General features: G+C 47.4%; 1 protein-coding gene across 6 annotated transcripts in view; it reads left to right on the forward strand.

Moving 5' to 3' along the window:
* The window catches only part of AFDN (afadin, adherens junction formation factor), a 138999-nt gene that overhangs the window by 32111 nt on the left and 87214 nt on the right, over positions 1-19674 (forward strand). For 3 of the 6 annotated variants that reach the window (XM_078447566.2, XM_081795791.1, XM_081795792.1), the window contains 5 exons: positions 4148-4343; positions 7717-7832; positions 9458-9621; positions 11113-11273; positions 17438-17595. In XM_078447566.2, coding sequence (XP_078303692.1) covers positions 4148-4343; positions 7717-7832; positions 9458-9621; positions 11113-11273; positions 17438-17595 — 795 coding nt within the window. Of the gene's footprint in view, positions 1-4147; positions 4344-7716; positions 7833-9457; positions 9622-11112; positions 11274-17437; positions 17596-19674 lie in introns of those variants that run through there. The other 3 variants (XM_078447567.2, XM_078447568.2, XM_081795793.1) reach the window with 2 other exon arrangements.

Genomic DNA, 19674 nt, shown 5'->3' on the forward strand with positions numbered 1-19674 from the left:
AAAGCCAATCTCCACCTTTAATCCTTTGTTCTTTGCATTGGCTCTCTAGTAACTTAAAATGGCTGTCTCTGGTTTTGTGGGGGGTTTTTGCTGTATTGGTTTTTTTGGTCTATTGTTTCCGATAAATACTAAAATTTTGTTTCAGAGTTGTCGTTAAATCCACCCGAAGTAGTGTTTCATTTCCACGGTAATAATCCTTGTGGATGATATTTCTCAGGCAGAGGTTTATGCAAAGGTAAATGTACACCTTTAGGAAAGAACCTTGCTTTCCTGTCGGGAAGAATAAAGAAAGGAAACAGCTGATGTATCTTCTGCCTTTCACGCAGATTATTGTGGCGAGAGTGCGCAGTGCAGGGACCGTGCAGGTTAGTCACAGGAGCTGCCGTCCTGCCTGCTCCAAACAGAGGTTTCTTCCTTGAAAACATGCTGCTCGCAAGTAGGCACTTCTTTAGAGAGCGGAGGACCCACAGTAGTGTGTTTTCATTTTAAATATTGTTGTCTTGGGTAATTTGCATAAAGATTTTTTTTAAGGAAACATTGGTCTTTGTAAAATTATAACTGTATTAGTCTGCAGCATTATCAGAACATTAGTCCAGTGATCGAGACTTGATAGTTCTCACAGGTTTAAGGTTTTGTTCCAGAGTTGTTACCGGTGGAGGACAGACAAACCAAAGCTGGAAGAATCAGATCCTGTTACTGGAACTTTTGACTCAAATTTGTTTTTCATTTTACCTGTGAAGCATCGTATTAGAGACTGAGGGAGGGCCTAGAACCATGAACGAGGTCCCTCAGGAAAGCTACCATTCAAGTGGGACCTCTGACGGCTGGTTCTTTATGTAGTTGACTCCTCAAAAGAAGCGTCTTATTTTCATATTATAGTTAAGGAAATTTGAGCTCACATGTGTCAGATAAGTCACTCAGATACGGTCTTCAGCTGAGATGTGCTTGTCATAAAGGGGAAAAGTCCTGTGTTTCTCCTTCCCGGGATGGAGTGAGTGTTGAAACTGACGGGGCTGCAGAGCTTGGGTTTAACAGCTCAGGTTTTAGGGGGCAGCTCCTGTGTCGCTCTGCCCTTAGGGAGCTGTGTGGTTACACTTTACACACACTCCCTGTCTGGGGAACCTTCTTTTTTAACGCCTTGATAAGGTATCTCATTCATGTTTGAGGTGTTAAATGCTGCACTCTTAGTTTTGGCATATGGTTGCCCTTAATACACGTTACTATTATCTGTTAATTTGCTCGTTATATGCAGAAGTTTTAGGTTCAAGAACTTGGCTTTATCAGTTTTCTGGGGTCTGAAAATTCTGTGGACTTAGTCACAGAAGGGAAGCACTGTGCGAAGGGAGGGCTAGAGGGAGAGCGAGAATTAGGCTCCGTGAGGGGTGTGGACGCGGGGCTCCTGTCTCACCATCTCGTGAACTGTGAGGTTATGATTTACGTCGAAATCAAGAGTTAGATGCTTAACTGAGCCACCTAGCCGCCCCTCACAGTTAATCTTTATTAGCCCTTATCTAGTGAATTTAAAGGTAGTTCTAGTAGGCCACCTTATTTAGGCTTGGTAGAACCTGGAAATTTGTTTCTTTAAAAACATCCACAGAAATACTAGTTCTTTGCCGATGGAAGTGCTGTTACTTGCTAGATTTCTACCCTTGGGTTTACTCTTTTTTTTCCATTTACTTCAACGTTTTATGTGAGATCAGTAGCTGAAGCACGTTAATGATGGAGGCTTGTATTTACACTTTTTTCCCTATAAACAGTAGCCATCTCTCTATAAGGGATTTTCTTGAGGGTGAGGGACCTCCTCCTCCCCATGCTCGTCAGTACATTCTTGTTCCGTTTGTGCTCTTGTCTAGTTGGGTGTTCCTTCCCAAATCTTTCATTTCTGGTAGTTGGGAAAGGGGTGCTTCCTGTCTTTGGGATCCATAGGTGCATCTGTCAGTTTTAGTCTTGTCACAAATGCTGGAAACTCTCCTGTTAGCAGAGTGATAGGGCGGGAGGCGAATTTGCCTGGTTGGTCTTGCTTCGTCTATAAAGCAGGAGCCCTTGGAAGAGCTGGAGTGGTTTTGCCGGCTCCTGTTGGAGACTGTGGCTGTAGGGTGAAGAGGATCTCAGAGTGGTGGCGACTGGAGCGCCAGAACCCTGGGATAAACATGGGACTCCCATAATAACGACTTAACATCTGTACAGCCAAAGACCGTCAGTAATTCCTGTTTTCTGACGTCTGAGGAGGTGGTGGACGGGGAGCGTAGACCCAGAAGTGGAGACTGTGGCTCGAGTGGGGAGAGGCCAGGAGCTGAGGAGGACTGGGGCCGCCGAGTAACGTTAGGCAGGTGCTTGGCACCACCGGGCACTTGGCGAGGGTGGGCTGTTACGAATACTAACCGGTACAGGACCGTCTTTCACGCGCATGGTTACTTTACAAAGGTGTTGGGGATCGCCAGAGTAACACCAGAGACGGAGAAGAGCATTTAAAGAGGATGCTGCTTAACATTCTCTGCTGCTTGACCAGGCTGGACAGAGGAGCAGTTTATCACTCAGAGAGACCAGAGCGGACTGATAGAGCTCCCATTTTGCTAACTCATAAAGCTGTTTTCAGTCTCCCTTCCATAATCATGGCCTTACTTCAGCCCAAGGTCTGTGGTTCCATGGCATTCTTTTATTATTTTTTTTATTTTTCTTAATTTTTTTAACACATGCTCGCGTTCTCTGTATTTTCCCCTGGGACAGTGGGAAATGGGAAATTAACTACTGCCTAGCGTTCGGACGGGGCCTGAGCGAGTACAGTAAAGCTTCGGGGCTATAAATATGCCTTATTGTCTTGTTTTCTGTTTTAATTTTCATCCAGGTTATATAGTTAACCACATTCTAATATCCCGTAATTGTTATAATTACTAGGTCATAGTTAATTAGTGAAGAATTAAGTGAGCAGGTCGGGAGGACAGAAAAGCTTACTTGTGATGGGCTTGGAGCCCACACAAGAGCCATCGCCAGGAGTAACGCCGAGGAGTGACCCGATCTGACTTTTAACAAAATTGTGGGTGGATTCTAGATGTATTTTGAGGGTGGAATGACTCGATGTGCCGGTGTGGAAGGCGAGAAGAGGGAAGAGTTGTCAGCGGTGCTGAGGGCGGTGAGGGCAGACGAGGTGGAATGCTGCTTGGAAGTTTGTTTGGAGCTGTGCTTTTCTTGTGTTCGGGGAAACAGTGGGGTACACAGGAGCGCAGGACCTTGCCCCCTTGTATCCCCAGGTCCAGTGTCCCCCACAGAACAAAAACCAGGTTCTCTGATGTAGTGGTTCATCCTGTGGGATACGGACCGCCGAGTCTTGGGTCATAGCAGAGGGCCTGGAAGCTGACGTGAGTTTCCCTGAAATAACCTGCATTTTAATTGACCAGAAAGGGAAAAGAAATCACGGGAACGGGCATGCTGTAGTTGCACGGCTCCAGCTCTAGACCACGTTGCAGTTCCTGTGCTTGTAAGACCCACCCTATTTATCTCGAGAAGTCCGGTTTTGAGAAAAACCGTGTTCATTGATTTTGGGCAGTAGTTCATATGAAAGTTAGTTTCGATTCTGCAAAGGCTAAGAGTTTCCATCTATTCGCTTTCATGTTAGAATTGGGGCTAACGTTTGTCCTTTGTGGTTTGAGTCGTCCCTTCATTTAGGCTTTATGATTTTGAGGCTGGACAGGACCTCAGGGATTGCTAGGCATGGACTTTGGGGATCTGTGGGTCTGGGTTTTAACCGTGATTTGCCGCATAACCGGGCAAGATCCTTAAACTTCGTGTTTCAATGACCGAATCTTGAAAATAGAGTTTAGTAGTGAATCTGCTAACCCGCGTCCTTCTAAAGACACAGCCAAGTAGTGCGTGTCAGGGTGTGCCTGGCACTGGCTGGAGACTTGTTAATATTAGCTGTCGTTGACGTCAGCTGCTCCGCGGCCATTGTCGTATACGTGAGACCAGTAAGGCGCAGGTTGTAAATAACTTGTCCCAAGTCACGTGATTCAGTTTGAAGCCTAAACCCTGTCTCTCCGTTTCTGTCTCAGATGTTTGCAGTAATGAAACATTCTTTAAAGATGGTGAATGACTTTTTATTCTAGAAATTGAATCTTATTTTAGAATGTTTTTCCTTTCCGTTTTCCTTTAGGATTTGGAGTTTCATGGCGTAATGAGATTTTATTTTCAAGATAAAGCTGCTGGAAACTTCGCAACAAAATGCATTCGGGTCTCTAGTACGGCCACCACGCAAGACGTGATCGAGACGCTGGCAGAGAAATTCCGCCCCGACATGCGGATGCTGTCGTCCCCAAAGTACTCCCTCTACGAAGTTCACGTCAGCGGAGGTCAGTGTGCACACACGGGGTACTGGCGGGGTAGCCTCTGCTGTGTAGACAACTTCCGAACCACTCCTGTGTGCAGAGCGCATCTCTGTCACAGCATTGCTTTGCCGCTGGCCCTTCTCTTCCTGGGGACGTTGGGGGGCGTTTGTGCGTCTGTGAAACATTCAGACAGGATCCCAGGAATTAGATTTGGTGGAAGTTAGGATGAAAGTATTGTACACTTAGTTTCTTCAAAGATAACTAGCATGACGTTTCGTCTTTAAAACTCACCAGTGGATCTAGGCGCCCATACACATTGATGAAACCGTATGTTACTTGCTTTTGGAGAACTAGTTCATGTAACTTTTTTTTTTTTAACTTTTTTAATGTTTGTTTTCGAGAGCGAAAGTGAGCATGAGTCGGGGAGGGGCAGAGAGAGAGAGAGGAAGACACAGAATCGGAAGCAGGCTCCAGGCTCTGAGCTGTCAGCACAGAGCCCGACACGGGGCTTGAATCCATGAACGGTGAGATCATGACCTGAGCCGAAGTCGGACACTTAACTGACTGAGCCACCCAGGTGCCCCTCCTGTAACTTTTATGTATAGATTATGACACTACAATTTAATCCAGTTAAAATATTATGGGTATGAATCCTCAATCTTACAAAAATGAGTATTTTTATAATGTGAGGTTGTATATTTTCCTTATTCTTTGGAATACTTAGGGTATCTTGGGGAAACTTATGTAGTCATTTCTCCTTGTTTTAATGTTTGAAATTTTTGAAAATATCCTACATACGAGATCGCAATTTAAGTTGGACTGATTAGAAATGTAGAAATTTGGGGTGCCTGGGTGGCTCGGTTGAGCATCCGACTCGGTTTTGGCTCAGGTCATGATCTCACGGTTCATGGGTTCGAGCCCCGTGTTGGGCTCTGCGCTGAGTGTGGAGCCTTCTTGGGATTCTCCCCCCAACCCCCGCTCTCTGACTCTCATGTGTGTGCTTGCTCACTCTTCAAAAACAAACATTAGAGATGTAGAAATTTATACATTTTTTAATGAGTGCTGTGGAAATATTGAGTCCCCTGTAAAATATATTGTCTCCTCTCTCTGCCCCTCCCCTGCTCATGCTCTCTCAAAAATAGACGTAAAAAATTTTTTTAAAAATACAGATTCCAATTAATGCAACAACTAAAGGATTACATATATAGCAAAACCCAATTTAAATACCTGTTAAATTCCATCCAGAAATACTCTTTGAACATGCGTTATTGGTCTTGACTTCAAAATTGCAGCTTTCTTTGTATATTTGAAATAGAGTAAGAATTCTTGTACTGCATGGAATTCAGGAATGGCCAAACACTTTTCCCCTGGAGAGGAGATACAGGCCGTATTTTTTTGTTACTCTGTCAACATTATGAGGAGATCCCACTACATACACCACACCAAAGCTAGATTTGATGATAGAGGATAACCTTAATTAATTTTGGATGGTTTTTCTGAGGTTGAATTTTTCCTTTAGCTCAGAATCACTATAACTAGGTTGTTGAGAAGAAACTACAACTTTTTCCTTAAAATTTTCTTTAATTAAAAAGTAAACTGTGTTGCGGTAAGGAGGTGAAAACTCGGCGAAGGTGTCTGGAGGCGGTGTCCTCTGTTCCCGCGGTGAGCGGCGCGTCGGGACCGTGTGGCTCTGGCCGTCCGCACCCCTGCACTCGGAGCAGCGGGCTCCCCCTGTGCCCCTGCCGCCGGGAGGAGCCCTCTGTCTGCGCTCTGCGCTTTCACGTCCTAGAGCCCTAGGGGCGTCGGGGGCGGGGCTCGTTTCATTGAGTAGTTAGATTCAGACAAGTTATGGTCTGTTTATGCGCTAACAACTTGGTACGTGTTTGGAAAATAGTGCACAGAAAATGAAAGGAAAAGTACGGCTTTCATTCCATTTTTAATGACCGTTCTTCCCTGATGGGGTTTGTGTGCCTCTGGCCCCTGGGTGGGGAGCGGGGCCCTCGATCCCTCTCCGGGCAGGTCTGGGGCGCTGCCAGCGGGAGGGACCGTGCGGCCTGTTGTGCACGCGGGCTGCCTGTGGCGGGTGCGACTCGCTCCCCTGGAAACCGAAAAGGCTCCTCAGTGAGTGTGCAGGGAGCCTTGGTGCACGTTTGGAGACCGCCGCTCCCGAGGGCTGAGTTCTGGGCCCGACGCGCACATCCACCACCAGGGAAACTCCACCGTTACCCTTTTTGTGGGTAGGATTCCTCGGTGAACTCAGTTGGAAGATACTTTTCCAAAAATTGTGCTGTTTTAAAACCAACAAACAAAACCCACTGAGGCGGAAAGGTATCTTCAAGTTACAAAGTTGTAGTAGGGACCCTGACTGTACTTCCGTTTCCCAGTTTGCCACACGCACGTTAGAATGGCTCACCCTTGTTTTGTTTTACTTTTATGATTTAGACTTGATTGTTGTTAAAACCGGCTCTCTAAAAAAATGCACGCGAAGGATTTTGATATAGTACAAATCTTGCGACAAGAAAAACTTGGTAATTTTGGTTTGTAGCATCAGGTTCAAACTTCTTGATCCAGTCCCTCATTTATTGCTCTGCTTTTTCATCTCTCATTTTTTCAGTTCATAAAACAAATTAGCACTTATTTCTGTATTCTTATAATCTGCTTGCGTATAGTACTTAAAGTCTTTATCAGTCTATGTTTTAAGTCTGTCCTGTTGACTCCTGCTTCCTTGACCACAGTACTACTTCAGCTGGCCTCTGTCTCCTGTGTTTGCTAAAGACCTCCTTGCAGGCTGCGGTAGGTGGTCCGGGTGAGCGGGCTCTGCAGGAGCCCCTCTGTGGGCCCCGGGACTTATTAGAACTCAAGCAAGAAGGAACACGCTAAACGTAGTGGCACGCTGTCGGCACCGAGGGACGGGGCGGTGGCTTCTCTAGGTGACCTGAGGGCTGGGTGGCGAGCCTGGGAGGATCGGGAGGAGCCAGGAGGGCGAGCACCACGGTCACTCGCTCCCGGGCCTGTGAGGAGCTGTCACGGAGGTCAGCGGAACTTTGTGTCCTCTTAACGTTACTGTCTTAGCCTCCAGCTGCATAGGAGATGGTTTACAGAGGGAGGCTTCGCGGAGCCCTCTATTTTCTTCTAGTTTGTGTGCATTTCTCTTTTCCCAACTGGATTCTAAGTGTTGTAAGGAAATTATCCCTGGTCAGTGTTTGGCATTGGGTACGTGGTAGTATGTGTTCTAGTACCAACACAATAGTAGATCATTAAAACTCCCGCTTGCTATTTTGGATTACATTTCAGCCTGTTAGTACTGGTGGTAAAATGAAACGTATGTCAGAACGTTTTATTAGCTAGTGCTATTAAGTAACCATGACTTAATTTTTTTTCATTTCATTATTTGAAGAAGAAAGAAGATTGGATATAGATGAGAAACCCCTTGTTGTGCAGTTGAATTGGAATAAAGATGACCGAGAGGGCAGATTCGTTCTTAAGAACGAGAACGATGCCCTTCCTCCTAAGGTACGTTCCATCCAGGTCTCGTGCTGACAGTGTCCCGGGCCCAGGGTTGCCGAAACACACCTGTCATGTGAATGTGATAAGGGCTTCACTTTTTGCTTCTCTTCTTAAATGACCCGAATGACCCTTCGTGCAGAAAAAAATGTAAACAGAACCCTGCTTCTCTGTTTCATCCTGTTTCACCGAATACCTAATGTTGCCCTTTACTTTTCCAAAGAAGCATTATGTCAGCTTTTGTTATTAAGAGATTTAATGATGAAGTAACCACCAGTTGTTTTTTTTTTTTACCGAGTTATAAAGTCCAAATCTGTTTTAATAAAAATCAGAAGGGAAAGTAAAGTTTTAATAACCTATTTATGTGTGAATTTTCAGATACAACTTCATAAGGTACAGTGAAAACCTTTTCCGTGTTGTCTGTAGACTCTCTTGGGTTAATGTAATTGAGTGACTCTAAAACTTTCTCAGGCAGTAGGTGTCTGGAGTTCCTGTGCTGCTGGTTGTTTTCCATGGAACACTGTGGAATAGGGGTCAAGTTGGAAAATGACGATAATTTCTGTGTGAAACAAAGTGGTAGCAAATGCAGAGGTCAAGAGAAAAGTCCCCAACAGGTTGGGACACGAGTGCCATTACTCCCTTTTGGAAACGAGAGTTTCACGGTGTTGCGACGCGGGTGCTCCACGTTGAGGAGTGTTCTTGGCCTTTCTTGTTCTCTGCTCTAGTGCTTGTTGCTTTTGTAGCAGATTCTTCTAAAGTAGTAACGGGCATCTCTCTTCTTTCTTCTCTGGTCCGTGTTTTATTTCATCTCTGCACCGTGACTTCAGCTGAGTGCCCCGCTGTGGGCCAGAGAGGCTCATTCGTGGGCATCCGGGCCCTTGTTAGGGTGAGGACAGCACGGGCGTGGCTGGTGGCAAGGATGGGGGCGCCAGCGTAGATGAAGCGGAGGGCAGTTTAGTTCCCAGTACAGTAGCCTTTCTTGCTAGTCTCGAATGTTTACAGTCAACCTATTAGATTAAAAAAAAACTTTTGTCTCCGTGTCATCTGCTCACAGGCCAAGTTGTAAATTAAGAGCAAGCAAATAAGATCTGGAAAAGAAGATACAAAGTTTTGCACAAACAGTACTTAGTTTTGCATCCAAAAAGCCAGTTTCTTATGGCTACTCCTGTATTTGTTTTAAGGTTAGAGAAATCATGTATGAAGTAGATAGTGATTTAAACACTTGGCTATTTCTGTATTTTGATTAGGTTCCTTTTTTTTTTTTTAAGTAACTTAAAATTATGTCTAACTTAAATTTTATTTATTGAAAATCTGGTTTCCTGAGTCCCACTCCGGTTTTCTTTACTGGGTTTGGTTTTCCGTTTGCTTGCTTGCTTGCTTGCTTGCATATTGATTTTGAATTGAGGTAAAAGATAAACGTGGTGAAATGCGGAGATCTTGAATGTGTAAGTTTTGGTAAATACACGCCTGTAGCCATCAGCCCAGTCAAGATAAAGAACCTCTCCATTCCCCAGACCTTTCCTTGTCTCGGGAGCTGGGTTTTGGCTGTAATCAAGAGGAAGTCAGCTAGGCCAGAGAGGCTTTCTGTGATTCTGTGCCGACAGCTGCCTTAGTGATGATGTTACTTTTATCAGAAGGCTCAAAGCAACGGACCTGAAAAGCAGGAGAAAGAAGGTGTTATCCAGAACTTCAAGAGAACTCTCTCCAAGAAAGAGAAGAAGGAGAAAAAGAAGAGAGAGAAAGAGGCAGTGAGGCAGGCATCTGAGAAAGATGATCGGCCTTTCCAAGGGGATGACCTGTAAGTAATTCTGGAAACGTCTCCGTCTCTGTCCTATTTAATGAAGCAGACCTTGTTAAATTACCAGATAAACTGTGAGAAGGACAAGCGTCAGTTAAGAAATGAGCTTGGGTGCTTGGCTCTTCTGTGCTGAGGGGAGCTGAGGGGTCTCCCCTAACCAGGTTCCTGGCTGGCAGGGGCAGACCCCTCTCCCCGGGTTTGCTAATCTCAGGTAATCAACCTGCTGAACAGTATTGTTCTTAGCATACTATTGTCAGTGTTTTCTTCGTTGTGGACCTTTCATTTCTGGGTGTTTTTTGTTTTTTGTTTTTTTGTTTTTTCTTTCTCCTTTGGTCCTTAAATTAAGGTGGCAGTGGTTTCTTTTTTCTTTTTTTTTTTTAATTTTTTTTTTTTAACATTTATTTATTTTGGAGACAGAGCATGAACGGGGGAGGGGCAGAGAGAGAGGGAGACACAGAATTGGAAGCAGGCTCCAGGCTCTGAGCCATCAGCTCAGAGCCCAACGCGGGGCTCGAACTCATGGACCGTGAGATCGTGACCTGAGCTGACGTCAGATGCTTAACCGACTGAGCCACCCAGGCGCCCCGGTAGTGGTTTCTTCAATACACTGAACACGTCATCAGGGGTTGGCAGGACCAGTGAGAAGAGCAGCTGTGCCTTTTTTTTTTTTAACATTTGAGAGAGAGACCAAGTGTGAGTGGGGTCAGGGCAGAGAGAGACAGGGAGACACAGAATCTGAAGCAGGCCCCGGGGTGTCAGCACAGAGCCGGACACAGGGTTCTAAGTCACAAACTGCAAGATCGTGACCTGAGCCGAAGTGGGACGCTCAACCGACTGAGCCACCCAGGTGCCCCTAATTAAATGATTTTTAGGATTAAAAATGACCTCTTAAAGTGTATTTATCGAAATTGAGTCTTTTATCCGCCTTACCTGAATATGCAGTTTTCAAAAACTCTGCCCTCTGGACAGTTGATTGCTTGTCGGAGGAGCCGCTGGGGCAATTTTCTTAGGAAAATTTACCTTCAAGAAAGTGAATGTTAAATCTTTTAGTTCAAGAATCATGCTATTAGAGTTCAAGATTTACTATAATTTTAAAAGCCTTTTACCAAAAGTATATTCAGTTCTTTATTTCTTGTGGTTGGAATGTTTGTCACTCATTTGGTCTATTTTTAGGAAAACACTGGGGAAATTCCAGACGTGTAATTTGCACGTTTTTCTTCTAGCCTGGTTAGCGAATGCACAGCAATTGGGCTGTTACGTAAACTGGCTATAAGATCTTAATGATCCGTTTCTCCTCCGTGTACTAGCTTGCGTCGAGAGGGACCGGATTGTCCACAGTCCCGATGGGCACCAGGTACCAGTGCGTGCAGACCCTGGCCCGCTGCGGAGCGAGCCGGGGAGCACCTGCCGCCGTCACCGCTGTGTGACTGCGGCGGAGCGGTTTCCCGTGCGACCCTGAGCGGACGCCGCTGGCGCCTCTTTTTCTTGCAGCGAGAATTCCCGACTGGCTGCCGAGGTTTACAAAGACATGCCCGAGACCAGCTTCACGCGCACGATCTCCAACCCCGAGGTGGTCATGAAGCGCCGGCGGCAGCAGAAGCTGGAGAGGCGGATGCAGGAGTTCCGGAGCTCGGACGGACGGCCGGACTCAGGTGCGCGTGCGCGGGGGCGGGGCCGCCGCGCCCGCCCCGGGTCTGTGCCTGGGGCCCGGGGCCCGTCAGCGATGGGTCTGGTTAGGCCCTCCTCCCCGGTGCAGCTCTTGTTTTAAATTCTTGGGTTCTGGAAACTTCCGAGTACGTACAACACAACAGAGAGATGCGGCGAACCCCCCGTGGGCCTGTTACCCGGCCTCCGCCCCCGACCGCCCCGGCCTCCTCTCTGCTCCCACATCTGCGCCGCTTCGCAGATTTCTCGGGATTTCATCCTCTATGTCCGTGCACTTTCCCGAAGGTGAAGGTTCCTGGGAAATAGAAAGGAAGCACGGCACTGTTGTCCCTTACCGAAGCCTTGACGGCAGTTCCCCCAGGGCCTCAGACTGTCTGGTCGTCGTTGGCTTCTTCCCGACAGCCTCCGATGATCCCTCCCGGAGTGGGATCCAGATAGCACCTGCAGGTGGCACCTGGTCGGGCTGGCGTTCGTTGCGGTTCCCTTTCCTCTTGTCTGCCCTCCTGCTTCTCGTCCTTACTGGGGTGCGGTGGAGACCCGGGTTATTTGTCTTGGGGATTTTGCCGACTGCATCCAGGTGTACCCTGGTTTTCCTCCGGCTCTGCTTCCTTGGTTAGGGGAGGAGGTGGGGTAGCTTTTTGCGGGGAGAGGGAGCGGGGCGGAAATACCTCCCGTACCAGTATCCACCGGTGAGCAGTGGTTGTGAGCTTTTTAACGAATTCGTGGAGTTAAAACTTGTCAGTGTCTTTCCGTCTGTTGCAGTTACTGTCCTTCCTTACTGGTTCCTGAATTGTCACTTTGAGACAGCAAGGGTCTCTTCCACCTGGCACCTGAGGCTTTGACGTGTCCCCGGTGGTCTTGGGGAGTCTCCCTGCGTGACAGGACACCGGGGCTCACCTTGGGAATGTGCTGCCCCAGACTAGGAAGGTGGCTGTTTCTCTTACAAATGCTCGCTCTTTCTGGTTGCTCAGAGAGCTCCCTGGTGCTGCGTAGTGTTCGCTCGCCCCCCCCTTCAGTGGACAGAGCTAGCTGACTTCTAGTACGTGTTTCTTACTGCTTCGGTTTCAGGCAATCTAGCCTTTCTTAGGCTAAATTCTCTCCACCTGACACCAATAACGTCTAATTGTTTTATTCTGACATTACGATTTATTGTAGGAAAAAGCAAAGTGATACTGTTATTAGCAACAGTATGATCGTGAAAAAATTTGAAGCTTCTTGGGAAACTTGCTTGTGAGTGTATCTTGTAAGGTTATATTGTCAAATAACTAACTAGTTTGGGTAAATATCTATCTAGTGTGTGATTCCTAGATCATAGGGAAGTTCTGTCTTTAATTTTTTTTTTTATTTTTGAGAGCGAGAGACACACAGGGTGTAAGCCAGGGAAGGGCAGAGAGGGAGACAGAATCCGAAGCAGGCTCCAGGCTCCAGGCTCCGAGCTGTCAGCACAGAGTCTGACGTGGGGCTCAAACTCATGAACCACGAGATCGTGACCTGAGCCGAAGTCGGATGCTTAACCAGGCGCGCCCCTACTTTTAACTTCTTAAGGAAACCCATACAGTTTCCCAGAGTGGCTGCACCAGTTTGCATTCCCACCAACAGTGCGTGCATAAGGGTCCCTCTTTCTTCCCATCCTCGCCAACACCTGTTGTTTCTTGGGTTATTAATTTTAGTCATCCTGACAGGTGTGAGATGGTATCTCATCATGGTTTTGATCTGTGTTTCCCTGGTGATGAGTGATGTTGAGCATCTTTTCGTGTGTCAGCCATCTGGATATCTTCTTTGGAAGATAAAAAAACAACAACACAGCTATTTGAAGGGGCACATCCCCCCCAGTGTTTCTAGCAGCACTGTCAACAACAGCCAAACTAAGGAAAGAGCCCACATGTCTGCTGACCGATGAATGGATAAAGAAAATGTAGCGTGTATATATACAGGGGAATGTTATTCGGTGATGAGAGAGAATGAAATCTTGCCATTTGCAACAACATGGGTGGAACTGGAGGGTATTAGGCTAAGCGAGATAAGTCCGAGAAAGACCAATACCATATGATTTCACTCGTGGAATTTAAGAACAGAACAGATGAATGTATGGGAAGGGGAGAAGAGAAAGAGGGAGGCAAACCCTAGGAGACTCTTAAGGATAGAGAAACCGAGGGAAGTGGGTGGGGGATGGGCACTGAGGAGGGCACTTGTTGGGATGAGCACTGGGTGTTGCATGTAAGTGATGAAGCACTAAATTCTACCTCTGAAGCCAGTTTTACCAAATATGTTAACTAACTAGAATTTAATCTGAAAAGAGAAAAAATTACTGTGTTTGGAAATCACCTATTTGATTCCTCTGCATATTGACTTATATTTGTTTTATTTTGTTTCTGATTTTAGAGGTTTGCTTCTTAAAAATGTAATGTGCTTTAATAATTCCTAAGGCAGATGTACCCAGCATGGTGTGTGTGTGTGTGTGTGTATTTTATTTTTTAATTTTTTCTTTTAACATTTATTATTGAGAGAGACAGAGCACGAGCAGGGGAGGGGCAGAGAGAGAGGGAGATACAGAATCCAAAGCAGGCTCCAGGCTCCGAGCTGTCAGCACAGAGCCCGACACGGGGCTCCAACTCGTGAACCGTGAGATCATGACCTGAGCTGAAGTCGGACGCTGAACCGACTGAGCCAGCCAGGCGCCCCTCAGAGAGCTTTTTAGCTCCGCCTCGGCTTCAAATTGGAGTGGTGACTGTGGGAGCAGAGTAGAAGTTGGATCTGAGGGAGTCGCTTTGGAAGTGGGCGTCTGCTGCTCGCGGGGGACCCGTCTCTGAGCGCGGCCACCGAGAGCGAAGGGGTGCACCAGGTTCCTAAGAGGCGGAGTTAACAGACCCAGAGCAGACTGGATTCTACTTGGGAGGGGAGGCATTCTGGATAACGCCCGTTTTCCTGGGATGGGTGTTGCTGCTCTGGAACGAGAGGACATTTGTGAGCGGAAGATAGGTTTTGCTGAGGTGCCGGTGTGATCGGGGGGCTGTTTTGAGCTGGAAGGGCAGTGTGTCTAGACCAGGCACCGGGCAGCAGTGTCTGATGGAGGGAGAGAGTTGGGGAGTAATTTCTGGTTGCCAGGTAATGGCACTGGGCGTGGGTGAGATTCTTTTTGTAGAAAGTATGTAGGTAACGGGAAGACTTAAGGCCGCTGTTAAGAGGACTGGGCAGTGAAAGGAGGAAACGAAGCAAAACAGTCTCCCAAGGAATTAGGAAAACTAGCAGAACATCTAAGAAGTAGAGCTTTAGAGGGATGGGGGTAGAAGGAATAGTTTTCTCTCCAGACTTCCAAGAGACGCTGAAAACCTAAATATTGTTAGCAAAATAGCTGTGGTTAATATTAACCAGTCAAATATATTAAGTTCAGCTATTTTGTTTGTCTTTAATAAATGACTTAGAAAACTATGTTCTCAGGACACTTGGGTGGCTTATTGGCTAAGCGTCTGGCTTAGGTCATGATCTCAAGGTTTGTGGGATCAAGCCGCACATCGGGCTCAGTGCCGAATATGGAGACTGCTTGAGATTCTCTCTCCCTCTGCCCCTTTGCCTGGCTTGCACTCTGTCTTAAAAAAAATAAATTAATAAAATGAAGTAGAATTGACAAACATTGTTAGTTTCAGGTATACACTGTGATGATTCAATCCTCTTATACACTGCAAAGTGATCACATAATGTGACTAGTCGCCCTGGGTGCGGGGGGGGGGGGGGGGGCTTAGTTGGTTAAACATCTGAGTTTTGATTTCAGCTTAGGTCATGATCTCATGGTTTGTGGGGTCGAGCCCCACCTGGGGTTCTGTGCTGACAGTGTGGAACCTGCTGGGGATATTTTCTCTCTTTCTCTTCCTCTCCCCTGCTTGTGCACACTCTGTCAAAATAAACTTAAAAAAAAAAAACAAAAATGTATTCTCGTAACCTGTTACAGTTACTGGTTTAGCTGTCCTGTCGGTAGAAGCCGTGGGATGTGGTCACGTGCGGGTGAGTGTAACGAGAGTGACCGCTCAGTCTATTACTTCCGTGTCTTGTCAGCCTGACAGTTTGCCCCCTCGGTTCTGATGACTGAACTCCCTTCACGGCCCATCGGACTCGGCCCGTAGGAAGCTTCCCCCCTGGGCTTTGTAAAGCACGGTTAAGCACTCAGGCACGCTCTGTGGTGTCCTCCGAGGAGCTGGCCCGGAAGCGTCCCGTGCGTCTCAGGTAGCTGATGCGTGGCACGGGGCATGAGCACCAGTTACAGCCACGGATTTCTTACTGCGACACCGTCGGCGACCGTGTGGGAATTCTCCCGCCTCGGCGTCCTCACGACCCGTGTTGGGAGTGCCAGCTGTGACCGGGGTCCGGCACTCGGGGTCCTGGAGAGGTGCGGGCCTCCGTGTACTCGTCTCCAGTCCTGCCTTCATCAGAGACCAAAACGTACATTGATGCAAATGAGTTTTAGTCCATTTTACTGGGCTGCTCCACTCTTCCTCCTCAGCACGGAGGGTGGTGCCTGCCTCCGTGACAAACACACCGTGGTGTTAGGCTTATAAACCGGAAACTGTTTGAATTAGACCCTCTCAACACTCAGTACACTGAAACCAAGTTAGATGTAGATGGGTAAACGGATGCCAAAAGTAACCCATCCAGTAGTGAAGTTTGGCCACGTGAGCCTGAGTTTTCCAGCCGCCTCATCGTGGCGTGTCCCTTAGAAGAAATGCTGCTCGAAATTGTGTATCTGTAGGAGCCATACTGACTCTTGAAAATGGTTTTCTGGGAAGCCCCGACCTTAAGTTTTTTCAGACAAAAAGTGTTTGATTCTCTGCAGTCTGTACCTTGGGGTTGCAAAGTACTTGTCTAGACTTCGAGCAGATGCCACATTTTTCAGAAAAATTAGATGTCTGACCACTCGCATGTTTTGGTAGCCTCCTAAGGGAGGGCACAAGGCCCCCTCATCAGCTTTCAGAACAGGCGTTCTGGTTTGCTCCTTGGTTGTCTGATGGGCACAGTACGGACAGGTTGCCTGTGTCTGCAAAATGGTTCTTACTCGTTCTCTTGTACGTGTTTTCCTTATAAATTGCCCCGAATGTGCCTTTGGCAGCGGGGCACGATGAAGCCAGAAGGGAGCACCTTGGGCTAGTGGAGCACGCGCTTTAACAGCTGGCCTCCCTGCTGGGACGGCGTCCCCCTCTGCGGCTCTGCTTCAGCCGGAAACCCGGCCGCTTAGAGCACCGGTGGCATTGTGCCCGCCTCCCGACGTGGCACGGGCACACGTGCAACTGAGGCCTTCCGGTGGCTCCCACTTCAGCTAGAGTAAAACCCAGACCCTCATGATCCTCACGATCATGGTTTGCGAAGTCCCACGTGGTCTGGCCTCGGTCAGCCTGACTGCGTTTTCCCTGCCTTCCCTCGGGTGCATCTCTGGCCAGTGAGCCTTCCGGACCTGTGCCAGCTGAAGGCCTTAGCACCTGCTCGCCCCCTGCCCAGAGAGGTCCTCAGGTGGCCATGAGGCCGCCGCTGCTGGCCATCCAGGGCTCATGGCAGGTGTCCATCTTCGAGAAGGCTTAACAGTCCCACGAGCTTAGGAAGCTCTCGGTTACGGTCTTTCTTACCACCATGCTTGTGTTTTTCACAACGCGTGCCGCCATCTTAGGTTTTCTTGTCGCTCTTTCCCCCCACCCCCCACCCCCCGCACCCCACACCTAGAGTAGAAGCTGTTTGAAGGGCAGGACGCTGGACTGTTCATGGCTGCGTCCTCAGCATCGGAACACGGGCCTCTGTGTGGGTTCGCGTGTGCTAAATCGTTGACAGGCAGCACTGTCGGAACACCGTGGAGTTTCTTCCTTTTCTCATCTTTGAACCATGGTGAAAATGGGTTCATCGTTATAAGAACTACTTGGGCTTGAAGAGGGAACAGGATCCGTTCTGTCGCACAGGACTAGTCAGCATACGGTGTTACTGGATCAGCAGGTGACTGTTCACGTGTGTTGCCTAGCAGGAAAGGAGTATGGAATTAGGAACACAGATTTCATCGTTGCATTCATTACAACCGGAACTTAGATGCCCTTTTTTAAAGTGATCATAAACATTAGCTGTCTCGGTTACTGGGATAAAATAAAGGAGTGCTCAAAGATGTCTGAATGTTTTTTTTCAGGTGGAACACTGAGAATTTATGCAGATAGCTTAAAACCGAACATTCCCTACAAGACAATCCTGCTGTCCACCACGGATCCTGCTGACTTTGCTGTGGCCGAGGCTCTAGAGAAATACGGTCTGGAGAAGGAGAACCCTAAAGATTACTGCATCGCCCGGGTAAGTGACTACCCAGCCAGAACTTACCAGTGCTACACATGCCGGCACTTCTCGTTCAAGTGGCAACATAGCCTTTGAGTGAAGTTCAGCGTAGGCTGGTTTTCTTCGCACTGTATCATTTAAAATGTAATACGTGGAAACCCTGTGTTAAATCCCCCTTCTGTTACAGAAGTAATACATGTTCTTATGATAAGAAAAAGTGTAAAAAGGTGAAGACGATAAAATCACCCATAGTTCTAATACCAAAGGATAACCACTGCCCACGCTTTTGTATACACATATCTTTAGTTCTTATTTTGTGTACATAGGTGACTTCGTGTTTTTCATGATGTCGTCTTAAGGTTTTCACTGAGATACCTCGTGACAGTCCCCCTCTTAAGTGGACTCCAGTTTGCTGTTCTAACGAGCGTTTGGTCGGTGTGTTTAGTAGCCAGACTGTCTTGGAGATAAGGCCTGCGTCTCTCACCCTGGTACTCAGAGACCATGAGATGCTTTTCCTCACAGCTGAGTGGCTGACACTAAGTGAGATCAAGCAGGGTTTCTCTCCCGAGGCAGACTCCTTGGAAAGTTCTTAACCCTTAAGTCAGTCACGAGGAAATGCTGACTTCTTCATTACCGGGATTTCTCTGGCAAAATCTCCTCCTGGCAGTGGAGTTTTAGAAGAAATAAATCCCTTCCTTTCCCCATCTTAGCAGTTGATTACGAAACCGTGATGTATGACTTGCCATAGTGCCCCCGCCGCACAAGATGACCGGGGAGTAAGTAGAGGCAGTAACCGTGCGTATTTGAAGTCTGCGGTGTCCCCAGTACCGACCCCCACCCCAGGAACACCCCCCCACCTTCGAAAGTCCCTTACCCCGTCTCCATCCCAGGTAGTGCTCTCTGGCGCTCGGTTTCGTGGACTAGAACTGCACATAAATGGCGTCGTGTAGCCAGAGGTCTTTCTACCTGCTTTCCGCCGGGAGCTCGGGGTCGGCCGCGTGCTTGGCGTGTCTACACTGGCTTCCTTCCGGTTGCTGAGCAGTATTTCGCTATGTGGATGGTTTACGGTGCTTTCACCCGCTTACCTGCTGACGGGCATTTGGGTTGTTCCCGGTGTTGGGGTTTGGGCGGTTACGGTCAGGCTGCTCTGAGCATGTGTGTGCAGGTGTCCTCACAGACCTGGTTTCTTAAGTAAATGCTGGGTGGCAGGTGTATGTGTAACTTTTTAGGAAACTTTGAAACTGTTTTCCAAAGCAATTAAATCACGTTGTGGTTGCTTTACTTCCTCATTTGTGTTTGATACTGTCAATTATTTTAAGAATCGGCCATTCTGGGGCGCCCGGGGGGCTCTGTCGGTCGGGCGTCCGACTTCGGCTCAGGCTGTGATCTCGCGGTTCGTGGGTTCGAGCCCCGCGTCGGGCTCTGTGCTGATGGCTCAGAGGCTGAAGCCTAGAGCCTGCTTCGGATTCTGTGTCTCCCTCTCTCTCTGCCCCTGCCCCGCTCATGCTCTGTCTCTCAAAAGTAAATACTTTTGAGAAAAAAAAAAGAATCAGCCTTTCTGATAGGGTATAATGGGATGTCCGTGTGGCAAACGGTTTTAATTTCCCTCTTGATAGCTCTGTGTTAAGTGCTTTGTAGGATACATGTGTTGTGAATATTTTTCCCCAGTCTGTGGCTTGGTTTGCCTTTTCATTTTTTTAATGATGCCCTTTAGAGAATACATTTTTTTTTTTTTAAGCCTTCTATTATTTTTGTGTTCTCTGTAAGAATTTACCTCTTTTGAGGTTGCAAACAGTTTCCTCCTGAAGTTTTGTACTTTAGTTTTTACGTTTTGGTCTCTGTTCCATTTCAAGTTAGCGTCTATATGTTGGTGTGAGATCAGGGCAGGTGTTCATTTTTTCCGGTGCAGATAATTGGTTGACCCAGCACCATTTGTTAAAAGGACTTTCTTTTTTTCCCTGTTGAGTGCTTTAACGTCTTTGTTGAAAATCAATTGGCTGTATGTGTGTGTGGTTCTATTTCTGGAGTCTGTTAATCTGTATTTTATTTTTTTGTGAACACCACACTGTATCAATAACTAGATTGATAATAAGTCTT

Source organism: Panthera onca, chromosome B2 (assembly GCF_046562875.1).
Source record: "Panthera onca isolate mPanOnc1 chromosome B2, mPanOnc1 haplotype 2, whole genome shotgun sequence".
NCBI classification, from domain to species: Eukaryota; Metazoa; Chordata; class Mammalia; order Carnivora; family Felidae; genus Panthera; species Panthera onca.